The sequence below is a fragment of the Rattus norvegicus genome, chromosome 12, assembly GCF_036323735.1.
Source record: "Rattus norvegicus strain BN/NHsdMcwi chromosome 12, GRCr8, whole genome shotgun sequence".
NCBI lineage: Eukaryota > Metazoa > Chordata > Mammalia > Rodentia > Muridae > Rattus > Rattus norvegicus.
Genome location: NC_086030.1, coordinates 46,067,482 through 46,084,111, shown reverse-complemented (window position 1 = coordinate 46,084,111; position 16,630 = coordinate 46,067,482). Strand labels below are relative to the sequence as shown.

Genomic DNA, 16,630 nt, shown 5'->3' with positions numbered 1-16,630 from the left:
GAGGAGGAGGAGAAGGAGGAGGAGGAAAAGGAGGGGGGAGAGGAGGAGGAGGAAGAGGAAAAGGAGGGGGAGAGGAGAAGGAGGGGGGAGAGGAGGAGGAGGAAGAGGAAAAGGAGGGGGGAGAGGAGAAGGAGGGGGGGAGGAGGAGGGGGAGAGGAGGAGGAGGGGAGAGGAGGAGGAGGGGGAGGAAGAGGAGGAGGAGGAGAAGGAGGAGGAGGAGGAAGAGGAGGAGGAGGGAGAGGGGGAAGAGGAGAAGAAGGAGGAGGAGGAAGAGGAGGAGGAGGAGGAAGAGGAGGAAGAGGAGGAGGAGAAGGTTTGCCAGAGGAACTAGGGCATTACAGGTGGGCCTAGAGCCTTCAGAGACCAGATCCGCTTCCTGCTCACCCCCTTACTTCCTGAGTGCAGGTGCTGTGTGACCAGGCAGCCTTCTGGTCCTGCCTCCATATTTTCTCATTGTGATGGAATGAATCCCTGTGGAATTTTAAACCAAACCAAACCAGAAAGTCTCTTGTCATTTGCTCTTGTCATGGTATTTTCTCTCAGTCAGGGAAGAGCAGAGATCAAGAGATTCTCTTTCTACTCTGCTGTTTACTTTGAACTTGGTCTAAGACCTGATAAAGCAACTGTTCATGTTTTTCGAAAATCTTCTGGTCATATCTCATGCCACGAGGCAAAAACTCCTGGACGTCTGCCTTCTGGCTCCCTTTCCTCACGAGGAGGGCTCCCTCAGTCTCCTCTTGGTTGCTCTCAGCCTGCTTCTGGAAGGCGGCTGTGCTCACCACTGTGCCAACAAAGTCACTCCATGTGGCCTGCTTCCTGGTCATTTTTGTCCTGCTCTACTCTGTGCTGAGTGTGTCAAGGTCATTTAGAAGTTCTCACGTGGGGGTGGCTCCCGGTAGAAGTGTCGATGAGGGACTGTAAATCATAAATATTGTTCTCTCATCTCAGAATGAATAAATGATTCATAAATGATGAGTGAGTGAACAACCTTCTGGATGAAAGTGATAAAAAATGCTAGACAAAATGGAAAACAAGAAAAAGAAAAATTAAAGAGGGAAACGTAGGCTGCTAAGTGGCCATTGACATTGCAGAGAAGCCACTGAGCCCTCATCAGTCTCTAGTCAGCATGAATGGTGCTTTCACCGGAGGACGCTTGTCAGTCACTCTCCAATGGCTTCAGAGGGCAAGGAGGACAGAAATGACAGCCCAGGGCCTGCACTAAGGAGAAGGCTCAGTGGAGGCTGGGACACTACAGCATTTCCACAGTGAGAGGTAGGTGGAACTGTCTCGGCCTCCATGATGTCTGACTGTCACCTGAATGTTGGGCCCTGCTGTCCTCTGACCGACCCCTGGCTGCTGCTCACTTACAGTGGGCACAAAACTTACAGTGTTAAGTGAAGTAAGCCACACAGAGGTCACACGTGGTAGGAATCTGCCCACAGGAACTCCCATCTATGTAAGATGTGCATATCCGTCTCTCTTTAAATTAACGCCCTGATGACAAGATTTGAGTAGTGATGGAGGGGAAATTTGCTCAACTGTAGCTTCACGTTGGAATCACTGAGGGAAACTTAAAAAAATGCTGTGTGTGGGGTTGAGGATTTAGCTCAGTGGTAGAGCGCTTGCCTAGCAAGGCCCTGGCTCCAAAAAAAAAAAAAAAATGCTGTGAATATGTAACTTCCCCACCTATATCCTGACAGAACCTGTTATAGCTGGCTTGGATGTAGTCTGGACACTGGTGGCTTAAAAATCGCTCCAGGTGATACTTGTTTTATGTGTGTGCATGTGTGTATACATATATGTGTGTGTACACATATATGTGTACACATATATGTGTGTATGCATATGTACACATACATACATAACACACACATACACACACATATATATATTTATTTATATTTATATTGGTTGGGGGGCCTGTTTGTAAATGCACATATATGTGTGTATGTATATGTACACATACATATATATTTCTTGGAGTCTATGTATATATATAAATGTATATATATACCCCCCACATATATGTCTGTCTGTATATATATATATACACTATATATATGTTGAGATCTGTGTATATGTATAAATATGTGTATACACACACATATATATTGATTGGGGGGTATATATGTATATATATACACATACCTACATACTACACACATACACACATACATATATATGCACATACATACATACATATGTGTATGCACACATATAGGTTGAGGTCTGTATATGTGTATATGTATGTGTGTGTATACACATGTATTGGTTGGAGTCTGTGTGTATGTATATATGTATGTACACATACATACACACATTTGTCAGGGTAGCTTTCTGGTAGCTGAGATTACCAACATGTACTCCAGGCGACTGTACGGGTTGCTAGGGTGAGACCTGCTAACTGGTTATCGCTGCGGCAGGTCTCTGTTGTAAGTCTCTCCTGTCTGCTTTAGCCATCTCTGTTCACCCTTGTGTGCTGTGGTCTGTCTTCACAAGGCTGAGTCTCCTTGGACTTTGTTTTGTGATGACTGCTGAAGCTCATAGGTTTTGTTAGTAGAGTTTACGACCGGGGATGCTTCTAACTAACAGGGTTGGGGAAAGCAGGGGACACTGTAGTCCCTGTTTCTACGTCTCTCCAATGCGGCTAATAGATTCCTGTTTTGTAGGACTACTGAAGAGCAAACCCTCACCCCTACTGCTATGCCTGGTGCTATGGTTCCTCTCTGTGTTTTTGTCTGTGTGAGCATCTCAGAAAGAACTAGTCTGTGGAGCGTCCTCTCCCAGCTGAGAGGCTCCCTGGCAGAGAAATGCCTTTACTCAGAAGTCGGGCCTTTTTCTGGACCCGCAGCAGTGTGTCAAACTATGGGTTGCAGCTGGCGGACAGATGCACTGATGTGAGGTAAAATGAGCTAGCACAGGCGTGCGCTCTGAGGACTGGGGCTGGGGTGGGGGTGGGGGCTAAACGGTATGGCCCTTGGTTGGCTGAAAGCTAGGAAAAGCCAGGAGGAAGGAGCACTGAAGAGCTCTGGTTGGAAGAGGATTTGGGGAGGACTCAGGGTAGGAGAAGATGCGGAAAAGACGGGGAGAAAGATGCATATGGGAACCAGCAGGATTTCCTTTGTCCCTCTTGCTCCCATCAGAAAGGAGAGTGGGCGTGTGCAGCACCAGATTCTGCACCTGAAGTCAGTGGGGACAGCCAGGAGGGCTGGGCTAGGCTGAGGAAAGTGTTGAGTGCCAGCCTGGGGTAGGGGAGTCGCCCGGTGTCTCCTGAGGCCGCTGCGCACTCACGTCAGCAGAGTGTCTCTGCATTGGATGTCCGAGTACTTCTTGGCTGGCTGGAACTTGTTTAACTCTTCTTCCTGCAGCTTCTTGAGATGCTGCTGATGCTTTTTAAAGGCAGTTTCCTCTTGCAGCATGGTGAAGTAGCCACGGCCTATCTTCACACACTGGATCAGGAAGCTAGAGGAAGAGCCGGATGGGGGGAGGGGAGAGAAAGAGATGAGTGGGGAGGAGGAAATTTCAAAGATAAATTCTTAAATATATTAGGACAGTAACCTGCTGTCTTTGGATCAATCAAATGGCACCACAAAGACCACACAGAATAGGATCCTTATAGACAGAGCGTGACACCAGCTACTCCTCTGAGTGCTTGGCTCCAGGTGCCGGTGTGACTCTGGGAGGCTATGGGGATTCCGAGATGAGGGAGGAGCTAGAAGAAGAGGGCCACGGCAGAGGGCCTTTGGTTTTGGTTCGAACCACTGCCTCCTCCTGGTCAGCTGAGATGTAAGGGGGCTTCTGTCCCCTGCTCCCAGCACCAGCGACTAAGCTGCACCCTGTCTAGCCATCCCTGCCATGATGGACTGAATCTGTGAGCTGTACTAAAGCTTTCCTTCCGCAGGCTGTTTCTGAGGTAATGAACATTCTCTTTCCTCTTGCATTTCCAGACAGACAGACAGGCCCCAGCTTCTGTTTCTGCGTCTGTCATTTACTGAAGACCCAGGACAGGTCATTTCAACCCCTGGAAAGACAAGTTATGCCTCTGACTTGGTGTGTGGAGTATGGTACAGGCACTCTACCTCCCAGGCCCGGGCCTGCTAAAGGATGTTGTGAGGAGACAAAGATTGCGAGCCCAGGCCAGGGAGGTAGAGTGCCTGTACTCAAGTGTGCAGACCTGAGTTCAGGACCCCAGAAGCCATGCAGAAAGACCAGAGGTGGTACATGCTCCTGGGGTTGGCAAGACAGACACGTCCCTGAAGCCTGCTGGCTAGCCAGTCAAGCTGATCCACATGAGAGACCTGCCTCAAAAAATACAGATGAAGAGTGACCAAAGAAGACCTCAGGCCGCCACAGGAATGGAACTCACAGGCATACACACTAGCATGCAAGTGTGCACACACCACAGTACCAATCGTACACATATACACACATGGTACCAATGCCCCAACAGAGTTCCAAACACACACATGCACACACACACACACACACACACACACATACATGGTACTAATCACACACACACACACACACACACACACACACACAGAGTACCAACCAACCTCACACACAGAGTACCAACACCCAAACACACAGAGTTCCAACTGCACACACACACACGCATGCGTATACACACATATATATGCACAGTACCAATCACAAAAACACACAAAGAGTACTAACCACACACACACATATACACACACACACGGTACCAACCACATACACACAGTACCAAACACACACACACACACACAGTACCAACCACACACACACACACACACACACACACACACACACACACACACACACACAGAGTACCAGCCAACCTCACAGACAGAGTACTAACCACACACACATGCACACGTGTGCCACACAATTCACAGCCCACAGGATTAGAGATTTTAACACACAGGAAGAGCCGGACAGTGCCAGGGCATCAGAAGGACTTGTTCATGATCATCCATGACACAGCTGGTGGCACACCGAGTCCAGGGTCTGGCTAAGGCTTCCCTCTCTTCCATTTGCTCACATGCATCTACGAGCTCGGCTTAGGCATCTGAGTTGTCAGGTGCAGATGCCTGCAGTACCAAGTGACCCGTGTTGGGACTTGACTTTCTCTGCCAACTCAACTGTGGATCCTTGATCAGCCCTGATGCTGGCAGGCTGGGAGGAGAGCCCGTGCCCTCACAGCCACGCCTCCCTTCTCTTCCCCATCTTTACCCCGAGGTAGGGTCTGATAGCAATGAGCTGCAGAGGAAGAAGGAATGCATGAGTGTGTGCATCTGTCTGTCCACCTGTCTGTTTGTCCTCCTCTCTGCTTGAGGTATTGTCAGGCAACACAGCAAACCACGTTTCCTCTATATACACGTTTGGGGTCTGAAATTTAATTTAATTTGTTCTTCACATTCTTGATAAGCAACCTTGTACGGTGACTATTGGGGATACGGCTGTGGACGGGACACGGGGGACTTTGGTGCTCATGGCCTTGTAGGAGAGAAGGAGGCACGAAAGGCTAGAACCCCAGCTGCTGTACCTTCTGGAAGGGTGAGGGAAGAGTCCAGCCCTGAGGCTAGACATACCAGCCTATTCCTGGAACTTCAGATGGTGGGGACCACGGAAAGAGCTCGGAGGTGTTCCCAGATACAGCAGAAGCCCATTTGAAAGGTGTTTGACTTTATCTTGCACAGTCCCTGCTTGCTCCCCACACCTTCCTCCTCATTACTGCGGGGTTCTGATTACTAGGCTGTTGGTAGGATGGGCGCAGCTTTTGGTTTTAATCCACTCAAGGGGGTTCTTTTGCTCATGGCTTCATGGGTGTAAAACTCCCCTAGCTGATATGAAATTGATGTGGAGGGAGGTGATCAGTGCCAGGGAGCAGAGGCAGGGGCATGAGGCACGTTATACAATGCAGGTTCCTCTGCTAGGCACAACTTCCTCACTGTTGCATGGGGTAGGTGCTTCAGTTTTAAAGGACATAGGTTCTCTGTATGGAAGTCTGGGAGTCCATTGCAAGCTGGTGAGAGGATTGCTTGCTGTGCAAATGAGAGGACGCTGTGTGGCTTAGCTAGGGTGGAGGAACGAGTGTGCTGTGAAGGCAGAGGAGGGGACAGGTTCACATGGGATTTTTGCTTTGTTACTTTTGGGGGGAAGTGTTATTTGTGTATATATGCATGTATGTGCATTGTGTGTGTGCACATGTGTACGCACGTGTATGCATGCATATGTGCAATGTGCACATTGTGTGTATACAAGTGTCTTCATGTATGTGTGCCTATGTGTGCATGTGTTTGCAGTTTATGCATATGCATGTGTGCACATGTACACATGCATGCATGAATGTGTTCAATGTGTGCACATTGTGTGTATGCATGTCTTCATGTATGCATGAATGTGTGTAGAGTATGCACATGCATGCTTGTATTTGTACACGTGTTTGTAGTGTATGTACATGTGTATTTGCAGTGTATGCATCTGTGCTGTGCCTGTGTGCAGAGGCCAGAGGAGGATGTCAGGTGACCTGCTCTACCACGCTTCATCTTACTTTCTTGGTACGGATTTGCTCACTGATCCTGGAGCTTGGCTGGTAACCAGGAAGCCCAAGCGATCTGCCTGTCTCCGCCCACCCACAGCATCACAGGCGGGAGACTATCCTGACTTCTGAGGTGGGTTCCGGGATTTTAACTCAGGCCCACATGCTTGGACAACAAGCAATCTGACCTGCTGAGCTCTCTCCCAACACCTAATGGCCATTTAGGGTAAGTGGCATGACCATCACCCTGATGCTGGTTGGTTTTTGTGCTGGGAACATTCCAGCCCCCTCTCTTAGCTGTTTCCTGGTACTCAGTTCATGGCTGTCAATCACCTGTAACCATCAGTGGTATAGACTACCCGAAGTCCCACAGTAGGCTTGTGTTCATGAGTCAGCCTTTCTCCATCTTCCCTTTCACCTTCACGGCCTGTGGTAACTGGCATTCTGCTTCCTAGTTTGCGTCATCAGCATGCTTAGCTCCTGCATAGTTTAGGACATGCCATGTTTGCTGCTCTGTGCCCGGTCTGCTCTACCTGACACGCTCCCCTCCAGCTTCCCTCAAGGACTATGAATAGTAAATGTGGTGCTTAGTGTTAGACTCCAGCTTGACATTGTAGAGACATGGCAGATGGCCCATGGGCATGCTTGGGGGGCATTATCTTGATTGTGTTACCCATGTGAGAAGACCATGTTGATGGCAGGTGAGATCAGTCCATGGGCTGTGTCCTGTACGATGTATAAAGTGGAGGAGGCTAGCTCAGGACCAGCATGCATGACTCATGGAGTCAAACTGTCTTCTTCCTGTGAAGTGTCCAGCTGAGCTCCGGTCTTGGTTAATGTCCCTGCCATGATGGGCTACAACTGAAGCCCTGAGCTGAAATCAGTCCTCTCTCCCTTAGGTGGCTTTGGTCCCAGCGTTTCGTCATGGCAGCAGGGCACGGCAGTAAGAGGCACGCTTATGCATATTAATTTGAAAGTGTGACTTGGGCAGACCTTCTTGTTATGGTTCAAATCTCCAATGTTTCCCTTGGATGTTTTGAATGCGTGATCCCTGTCTAGCTGGTGGAGCTATTTGGGGAGGTTGAGACCTTGTGAGGCGAGCTGGGCTAGCTCTCGGTCACTAGAAATGGGTCTTTGAGGGTTAAACACAACCCTGCTTCCTGATCAGCTGTGATGGGACCAGCCTGTGCCACACACTTCCACAGCCAGGAACCAAGTCGATTCACCGAGACCTCCCGGCCACTATAGACTAGAACATTCCCAGACAAGGAACTATACTGAAGTTCCCATTATCTGATCTCTGTCCAGCATCTCCTCACAGCAACAGGACAGCCATCTTGAACTTTGGATACCTGTCTGGGTGAACAATGAGCCCACTGGCATCCTGGTCTAGCTTCCTTCTGTTGCTTCTTACCACAGAACTCTCCAGAAAGCAATAGACACTGCTTTCTTTGCTTGAGTTTTAAAGTAAGGTTTTGACACACGCTGGCCATCAGGTCATTTCGGAAGTTCTTTATGGGCCCCACCCTCTGAGGGTACTCTGTGTGTAATCCGCTCCAGCCTCTAGGAACACTGACTTCTGTTTCCTGCTGTGGAATGTCTTTGCTCTTGTAAGTTGGCTACAGTCATTATCCTGCCTGTTAAATCTCTGGACTCGCAGATGTGTGCCTTTTTACACACCTCCAAGGGTTTCCCCTCCCTCCTTGCTCCCTGTAATGCCCCCTACCACACCCTGTCACCCCACATTTCCCTTTAGATTCTGCATGGAGGTGGTGTGATGTGATTGTGTGTGTGTGTGTGTGTGTGTGTGTGTGTGTGTGTGTGTGTGTGTCTGACTTAAGTCATGTCACACAAAGGCCTCCCGGGACTGAAAGGGACCCAGAACTGGGCAGCTCCCAACATGCGTGCCCGTGGTTCTTGAAAGAAGTTGCAGACTGGAGAGTTGAGAGGCGGCGTGAGATGAGACCGTGTGTGTGTGTGTGTGTGTATGTGTGTGTGTGTGTGTGTGTTTTCAACCTCCATTAAGGAGGGAGGAGGAATAACTGCTGCCATGTCACTGAGGATGGACAGCCCAGATGTACCTCAAAAGGAAAGAACCCAACTGTTAATGGTGTAATGGTGTATGGCTCTGTGCCCCACCGGTTTTCACTCACATTTTCTGTCTCTATCTACAAGAGATATGGCCCTCTAAAGACAAGAGTGCTTCGGCGGGGAGGCTGGATGATGTTCTGATGGACAGACAACTGGATTTCAGGGGTGCCCTGCTCCTGGAGTGGGGTTATTGCCTACATGGGAAAATGTCACTTAACAAATTCTACCGTTTTCAAAGAATACCAGGCACAACAGCATACTTCCCGTGTGCTCACGCCTTGCTTCGTCAGCCCACGCGGTACTGATTTCTCAGGAGGGCAGGGCGCGCGAGCAAGAGTGGACAGGATGGAAAACACCATCCTCCGTCTCTCGCCCATTCAGACAAGCTGGACAGGCAAGTTAATAGTGCGGCTCTGGTCCCGACACAGCACAGCATTTATTTTGCATTTAAACTCCCTGCGCTAGAATGCTCTGTTTATGCAGTAACTTAATAAATCTAGTCTGGCTGCCAAATTGACAAGAAGGTGAGACCCATTCATTAAAATGCAAATGCGGTTGAGATGAAATTTGGGATATATTTATTACAGTAATTGAACCTCATTCAAAGGGAATCACAATAGAGTTTGAACTGCCTTTCAGACAAAAGGAGGGTGTGTACTGAGCCCCTCCCAAGCTGACATCTTTGTTGGTGCTGAGTTTGAAGCTCTCTCTTCCGAATGCTAATGAGCAAGGATTTTCCCCTCTTTCGAGGACAAGATTTCCCAGACAGAGGTCGAGTACACACACACAAAGGGTGACGAAGGTGGCATACTGTGTGAACGGCGAATTGACTGATCTGAGTGCAGATCGCAAACCACTTACTAGAGGAAAGTGGATGTGGGTCACTTGATGACTGTCACACCCAACCGTGGGGTGAGGGTGGGGGATCCCCAGCCTCAGGACTTCACCTCTCAGACCCCACATTCAAGATGGCCCTGCTTCCTGAGTTACTCTGAATGATGGGCAGAACCCTGCGTGTGGACAGCGGGCTGTGGGTGAAGGGGTTGCAGAAAGGCTGGTTCTTGGTGGGGGGTGGGGCTCAGACTCGCTCAGTTGGAGATGCCAGTGGCAGGGACCATATGGGCGGGGGCTGTGGTGGCTTCCGTGCTGCTGCCTGAGGTCTCCACTCAGGCAATGCTGGGTGTCTGTCTCCACTTTGCCGTAGAAAAGAATTTCAGGGTAGTCAGTTCGGAAGAAAAGCTGAATTTATTTATAAAAAGGTTTTGGTATAGAGTTAACAGTGGTGCAGAGGGGCAGAGGAAGGGAGGGAGGGAGGGAGGGAGGGAGGGAGGGAGGGAGGGAGGGAGGGAGGGAGGGAGGGAGGGACTTCATTTGAAGTCTCACTTGCTTGAAGTCTGAAGTGTTCCTTCTCTTCCTGGTCTGCTCTCCATGGGGCTTAGGGCTCTTTTTTGTTTGTTTGTTCATTTGTTTGTTTGTTTGTTGCTTTTCCCCTTTTGAGACAGGGTCACTATGTACCTCAGGTTGACCTCAAACTCACAGTTCATCTTCCTGGCCACCCAAGTGCTGGGATTCCGAGTGTGTGCCCCATGCTTGGCACAAGCTCGTTCTCGTTCTAAAGCTACTGTGTCCAACAAGCTCCAGTTTGCCCAGTGGCAGGACAATGTCACATCCTTTCCTCTTCTGGGCAGCCCTCCAGAACTTAGCCTCTAACCACATGCTGTCTGCGGCATCTTCCTCTCCCTGGCAACTAGATGATGTGCTCCTCTTCCCTCTTCTCTCCTCCCCTCCCCTCCACTCCCCTCCCCTTCCCTTCCCCTCCTCTCCTCTCTTCTCTCTCTCTGTTTCTCTTTCTCTTTCTCTTTCTCCTCTCTCTCCTTGTCTGTCTCTATGTGTGTGTCTCTCCTTGTCTCTCCCTCTGTCTCTGTCTCTTCCTCTGTCTCTTTGTGTGTGTGTCTGTCTCTCCTTGTCTGTCTCTTTGCCTCTCTCTGTCTCTGTCCATCTGTCTGTCTTTCCCTCTGTCTCTGTCTCTCTGACTCTGTCTCTCTCTGTCTCTCTCTCTCTCTCTTACACACACACACACACACACACACACACACACACACACACACACCACACCTCCATCTTCACTTGGCTGGTCTTGGCTTAGCATCCTCTCCAGCCCAGCACATGTCATATTGGATGGCAGTGGCCCATTTGTTAGTTGGCCCTTCTTCCCAAGCTGTGGGGTCATTTGGTTTTATTTTTAATAAAAAAGTTTAAAGTTTGTGTGTGTGTGTGTGTGTGTGTGTGTGTGTGTGTGTGTTGCCTGCATGTACTTCTGTCTGTGTACCGCACGAGTGCTTGCTTGGCATTTGGGAAAACAAGATAGGGCATCAGACCCACCTTGGAATTGGAGTTACAGATGACTGGGAGTCACCATTTGGGGCTAGAAGTTGAACCCAGGGCCCTTTGAAGAGCAGCCAGTGCCCTTAACCTCTGAGCCATCTCTCCAGCCCAAGCTGTGGGCTTCATAAAGGACGGAGTCTGCAAAGACACTTGTCTGTCTCCCCCACCTTTATCCCTGGTTCCTAATGCCTGTCCCCCAGCTTCCTTAGTGATCTTGGGCTTTGGTGTGCCCAGACAGGAAGGAAGGAAGGAAGGAAGGAAGGAAGGAAGGAAGGAAGGGAGGGAAAAGAAACCACCAATAACAGTCCTCCATTTTCTGGCTACCTTTTAGATTGAACCGGCTAGTGAGATACAAGTAGTGCTTGGGGAGGCTCCTGGGGAAATTCTTTGATGGATTTTGGTGTGGTTGTATGGTGTGAATTCTCTTTTCTTTCTATTGTTCGAAGGTTGGATGTAACAACGTAGCCTCTGGCACGGCCCAACAATTTTGCTACTGGGAGAATCCTTGCAGCTGAAATGCATTTGAGTAGCATGTTAACAACAGAGCAGGAAACCAGATACTGGTGACCAACGTACCACCCTGTAGTTACTGGATTGTCTTCCTCCAGAAGGCAAACTTTTATGTGTTACAATTACTGGTGATCCTTCAACTTCATAGTGTCCCAAAGACTCAGATTACAGGCATGTGTCCCACACCCGGGAAGGAATGTGATTGATTTTGTATTGTCTGTTGGCTTTTGTTTGTTTGTTTGTTTGTTTGTTTGACACAGTCTCACTATGTAACCCAGGCTGGCTTCCTTAAGTGCTGGAATTACAGGTATGAGCTGTGTACCTGGCTTGAGGGCTGTAACTTTTCATTTGTTTCAGTCAGGCGACTTCAGGGGTTCTGCCACTCTGTTATAGAATACAGTCCCAAGCAACTTCTTTTTTCTTCCCCAAATGGCCACAATTCTAACATTGAACTCCAGCATCTTGGGCTAAGGAAAGAGACACAGAGTCTCAGAAGCACAGGACCTCTGCAGTGAGAGTTAGATCTGGGAGAGTTTTTAACAAGCAGTTGATGGGTGAGACCTGGAGGACCCAAGCCTTTAGGGACTGGGGTCTTATTGCAGGAAGGTGACTGCTGTTGGATATAAACAGGCACCTTCTGCAGCAGTGGTAGGGGATGCCTCAGGAAGGCACAAGTGAGACCCTGAGCTGGGCACTGTGATCACCTCAGTGAACTCTCCCAGTGCCCCGTCATGCATCTGTTATCCGTGTTCTGCTCATAAGGAAACAAAAACTCAGAGGGGTTGAGTAGACGAAGCTTCAAGTCAGTGCCCAGTGGAGTCTGACTTGAAATCCCGGCAGCCTGACTCGGCAGACAGGCACAAGGAAGTGGTGGTGGCTTTGCACACAGTCATTCCCTTGCCATCCAGTATCTGTGACCGTGGGTGACTCGTATCTCACTCCTTTGAGGTGCATCTTCCTTAGTTAAAGCAGCAGTTCTCAACCCTCTGGACACTCCAACCCTTTAATATAGTTCTTACATTGTGGTGGCCCCCAACCATAAAATTATTTCCCTTGCTACTTTGTATCTGTAATTTTGCTACTGTTCTGAATCATAATGTAAATATTGGATATATGGCCTCTGTGAAAGGGTCACAGGGTTGAGATCCACTGGACTAATGGCTACCGATCTGTTATAGTTTGGATGAGAATTGCAGCCCCCAATCCCCCAGCCCCTGCCTCAGGCTCACAAAGGAATGCTTAGTCTACAACGTCTGAGCTATTTCGGGAGGGTTTGGAAACTTTGGGAGATGGGAGCTAGCTGAAAGAAGCGTGTCACTGGGAAAGTCTTTCAAAAGAGAGCCCCCATCTCTCTCTTCATGTCAGCCAAGTAGTGAGGGACAGGCTCTAGAACATCCCATCCCCACCCCTGCAGCTATGGTGTTCTGCCTGAGGACACAAGGCCAAGAACCACAGGCATCGCCCTCTGAGGCCAAGAGACTAAGTGTATTTCCCCAGCTGGGGACATGACAGCCAACTGTTTACCACACAAGCAAGAGGACCTGAGTTCAGATCCCTGGCTGACATGTAAAAAGCCCGTGAAGCACCTCTTTAACCCCAGCTCTGAGGAAGCAGAGACAGGTGGGATCCCTGTGGGGCTTGCTGCTCAGTCCCTCTATTCAAATTGGTGAGCCCTGGGTTCAGTGAGAGACCCTGTATCACAAAGAATTAGGTGCTGGAGACCAAGGAAGACATCCAAGGTTGACTCCTGCCCTCATCATGGATGGGCACGTACATGGAATACCCTACAAGTCACACACACAAGCACATGCATCCATGCATGCACTCGTGCACATTTATACACACACACACACACACACACACACACACACACACACACACACACACACCCTCTAAGCTATTTTGGTCAAGTATTCAGTCAACACACCGTCCTAGGATGTTGCTGGTCATATGTGAGAAGCGGGTGCCAGCGCATCAGAGGGATGGTTTCTGGCATCGGCTCTGGTTTCTCTTTATCATCACCATTTATCACCAACACAATCACTGGTGCCCTCGGCGCTGTTCTGACTCCCCTGACTTGCACACAGCTGGGGTGTTGGTTTGGCTGAAGACCCCATGAGGCTTCTGGGAAGCAGTGCTTGTTTTAAGTGGCAAGCTTAGGTGCTTGTCTTCTAGGAGTGATGGCAAGAACAGTCTAATTAGACCGCAATTATTTCGGGATTTGGTGAATTGCATTATGAAGCAATTCACAAAGGTCCGGTGAATCTGCCGTGCACAGCGTTGGTGGGAATGAGTGCCTGGCTCTTGAGCAGTAATGAAATTTATTAAACTAAAGGGCTGGGGAGTTAACCTCCATGCTGCTGGAGGAGGAGCTGCACGCGTGTGCCTTCTAATTATTTTAAGTGGGTTTTCTTTTCTGGGTTTTAATTTAATCGCTATCTCTGATTGTCACTGAAGAAAATAAGTGAAGAGAGGACTGGGGAAAGGCTGGGTGGGAGGGCAGGGCCTACAGAGCTCAGACAGGTGCCTGGTGGAGTCACACAGGGGCCCTGTTGACCAGTGAATGTCAGTCAAGCCCTATTGGTTTGCCCTGAGCAGACGAGTTCATAGGTCAGGGAATCTGTCAGACCCAGAGTTCTATTTATGTTGGTGGCCAGCCATGCATCATATTTGATTGTGTATTTGGGCCTTCAGTGTGGTGGTGTAGACATCCAAGGCCCAGGGGGAGAAGGGGGAGCACTGCGGAAGAAGGGGGAGCTGGAGGATAGAGGAGTCCAATGATGCTGCCTTATGGATCTGACACACCCCTGCACTGTGAACACACAAACGTGTCTACCTGCATGCATTCATGCATACACACACATACACATACACATATACATATATACACACCCACATACACATACATATATGCACTGTACACATACTTATACAATGCACACATGTACATATATGCACATAATATATCACACATACACATAAATATACACATATACACATATAATAATCTGCACACATACATATACATACACATACATATATACACTTACGCATACTTATACACATACATATATTCATATATAACACATCTGCACACATACACATATATACATATACACATACACACATACATAAACACACATACACATACATGTGGGCACACATGTATATACACATACATATAAATACATATGTATACATGCACACACACACACTATATATATATATATATATATATATATATATATATATATACATACATGCATCCACATAACAAGAAAGAAAGAAGGATGGTGGCTACTTGGGGAGGAGGAATCCAGGGATAAAGACTAATGGGGGTGACTGTGGTCCCAATGCACACATAGAACTGTCAAAATGATGAAATTTTCCTGGCAGAACGGGGGTGCCGTGTAAGAGGCCAATGACGGTGTTGTTTGTACTCTTTAAATCAGAAAAGTTTCTGTAGATGTCCTTTAAATAAAGCCAGATAAAAACTGCAGTTTAGAGGCTGGAGAGATTCTCAGTGGTTAAGAGTACTGGCTGTTCTTGCATGAGAACCAGGTTCAATTCTCAGCTCCCATCTCTGGTCCCCAGCTGTGGAGAACCTGACACCCTCTTCTGACCTCCACAGGTACCCATACAGTTGTGGCACACATACACACACAAACCAAATACACACACATACACACACCAAACACCCCACATACTCCACCATCCCCATACAAACTCAAAACAAAAGCAAATCTTCCCAAAACAAAAGCCCCCAAGAGCGAAAGGAGGGGGGATTGGAGCCTCTGTCCCTGCTTTCTGACAGCTCAAAAACCCACATTCACCCCTGGGCGGTCCCCAGCTCCCATGAACCTCAGCTGAGCCCTAAGGGTGTGCAGAGGCAGCATATACTCAGGGGAGGGTAAGGCAGGGCGGCCAGGCTCTAATTCTAACTGCTAACAACTGGATGTGTGATAGAAACAGAGCCGGCCACTCTGCTCTGTCAACTGGAGATGTAGAACCACGCCCATTAGCATCTGTACGCCATCACCTCAGCAGTGCGACTTACACCGCTGGTGAACCCAGCACCACCAGCAGCAGCACTGCTCTACCATCGACCACTACCACCATCACCACCACCACCACCACCACCACCACCACCACCACCACCACCACCACCACCACCATCACCACCACCAATATCACCATCATCAATATCACCACCACCATCAATATCATTACCACCACCATCAATATCACCACCACAACCACCAACATCATCATCACCATCACCTCCACCCCCTGCGGCTGTGAGTATCTGTGGTACAGAAGTAGCTGTGAGGAAAAGGCTACCAGCTCTTCTGTTTCTCAGAACAGCCTCTAAGGCAGCTGGAGCAGCAGTGGGCGTGTGAGGTCTCACTTCACAGGAAGGAGACACTGCAGCAGGAGGCTCAGCTGGGGTGGTGTCGCACCTGTCTGGGCCCCAAGGCTGAGCTGGTTTCTTTTGGTGATCTTGCAAGACCAGGTTATCTTGGTTTTGCTCGTTTTGTTTTTCCAGTACTGAGGCTAGGACCTGGGACCTTACACACAGGAGGCAAGTATCAACTGAGCTATATCCCCAGCCCCAAGACCAGGCTATCTTATCTGACTTGTAAACAAGGAGAAATGAGGGTAAGGCACCTTGTCTGGAGGATTTAAACTCAAAACCAATAACAACAACAAAATCCCAAGTGGACCCGGTGCAGAATGCTCAGCTCAATTTTCAGGCAGCTTTGGGAAGAGGAGGGATTGGTCCTTGCCACCCAGTCACATTATTGCTAGTCAACAGGTCCGCAGCAAGTCTGCTCACCTGTGCAGGAGGGGAACACTGTGCGTGTGTGTGTGTGTGTGTGTGTGTGTGTGTGTGTGCGCGCGTGCATGTGTGTGCATGTGTTCGTGTGTGTGTGTGCACATATGTGTGTGTGCATGTGTGTGTGTGTTTGTGTGTGATAAGATGCAAACATTTGAATGTCCACGAGAAACAGCACCCAGGTCTCTGGAAATCTGATCCTTGGATTCAGATACAAGCTGGACTGCCCCCTCCACTACCCCCTCCCCATTCAGTGCATAAGGAACCCTAGAGGCAGA

General features: G+C 48.9%; 1 protein-coding gene across 2 annotated transcripts in view; it reads right to left on the bottom strand.

The window, feature by feature from the left end:
* Positions 1-16,630, bottom strand: part of Ccdc60 (coiled-coil domain containing 60) — a 165,685-nt gene that overhangs the window by 56,967 nt on the left and 92,088 nt on the right. For both annotated transcript variants that reach the window (XM_006249464.4, NM_001034945.2), the window contains exon 3: positions 3,292-3,462. In XM_006249464.4, coding sequence (XP_006249526.1) covers positions 3,292-3,462 — 171 coding nt within the window. The remainder of the gene's footprint in view (positions 1-3,291; positions 3,463-16,630) is intronic.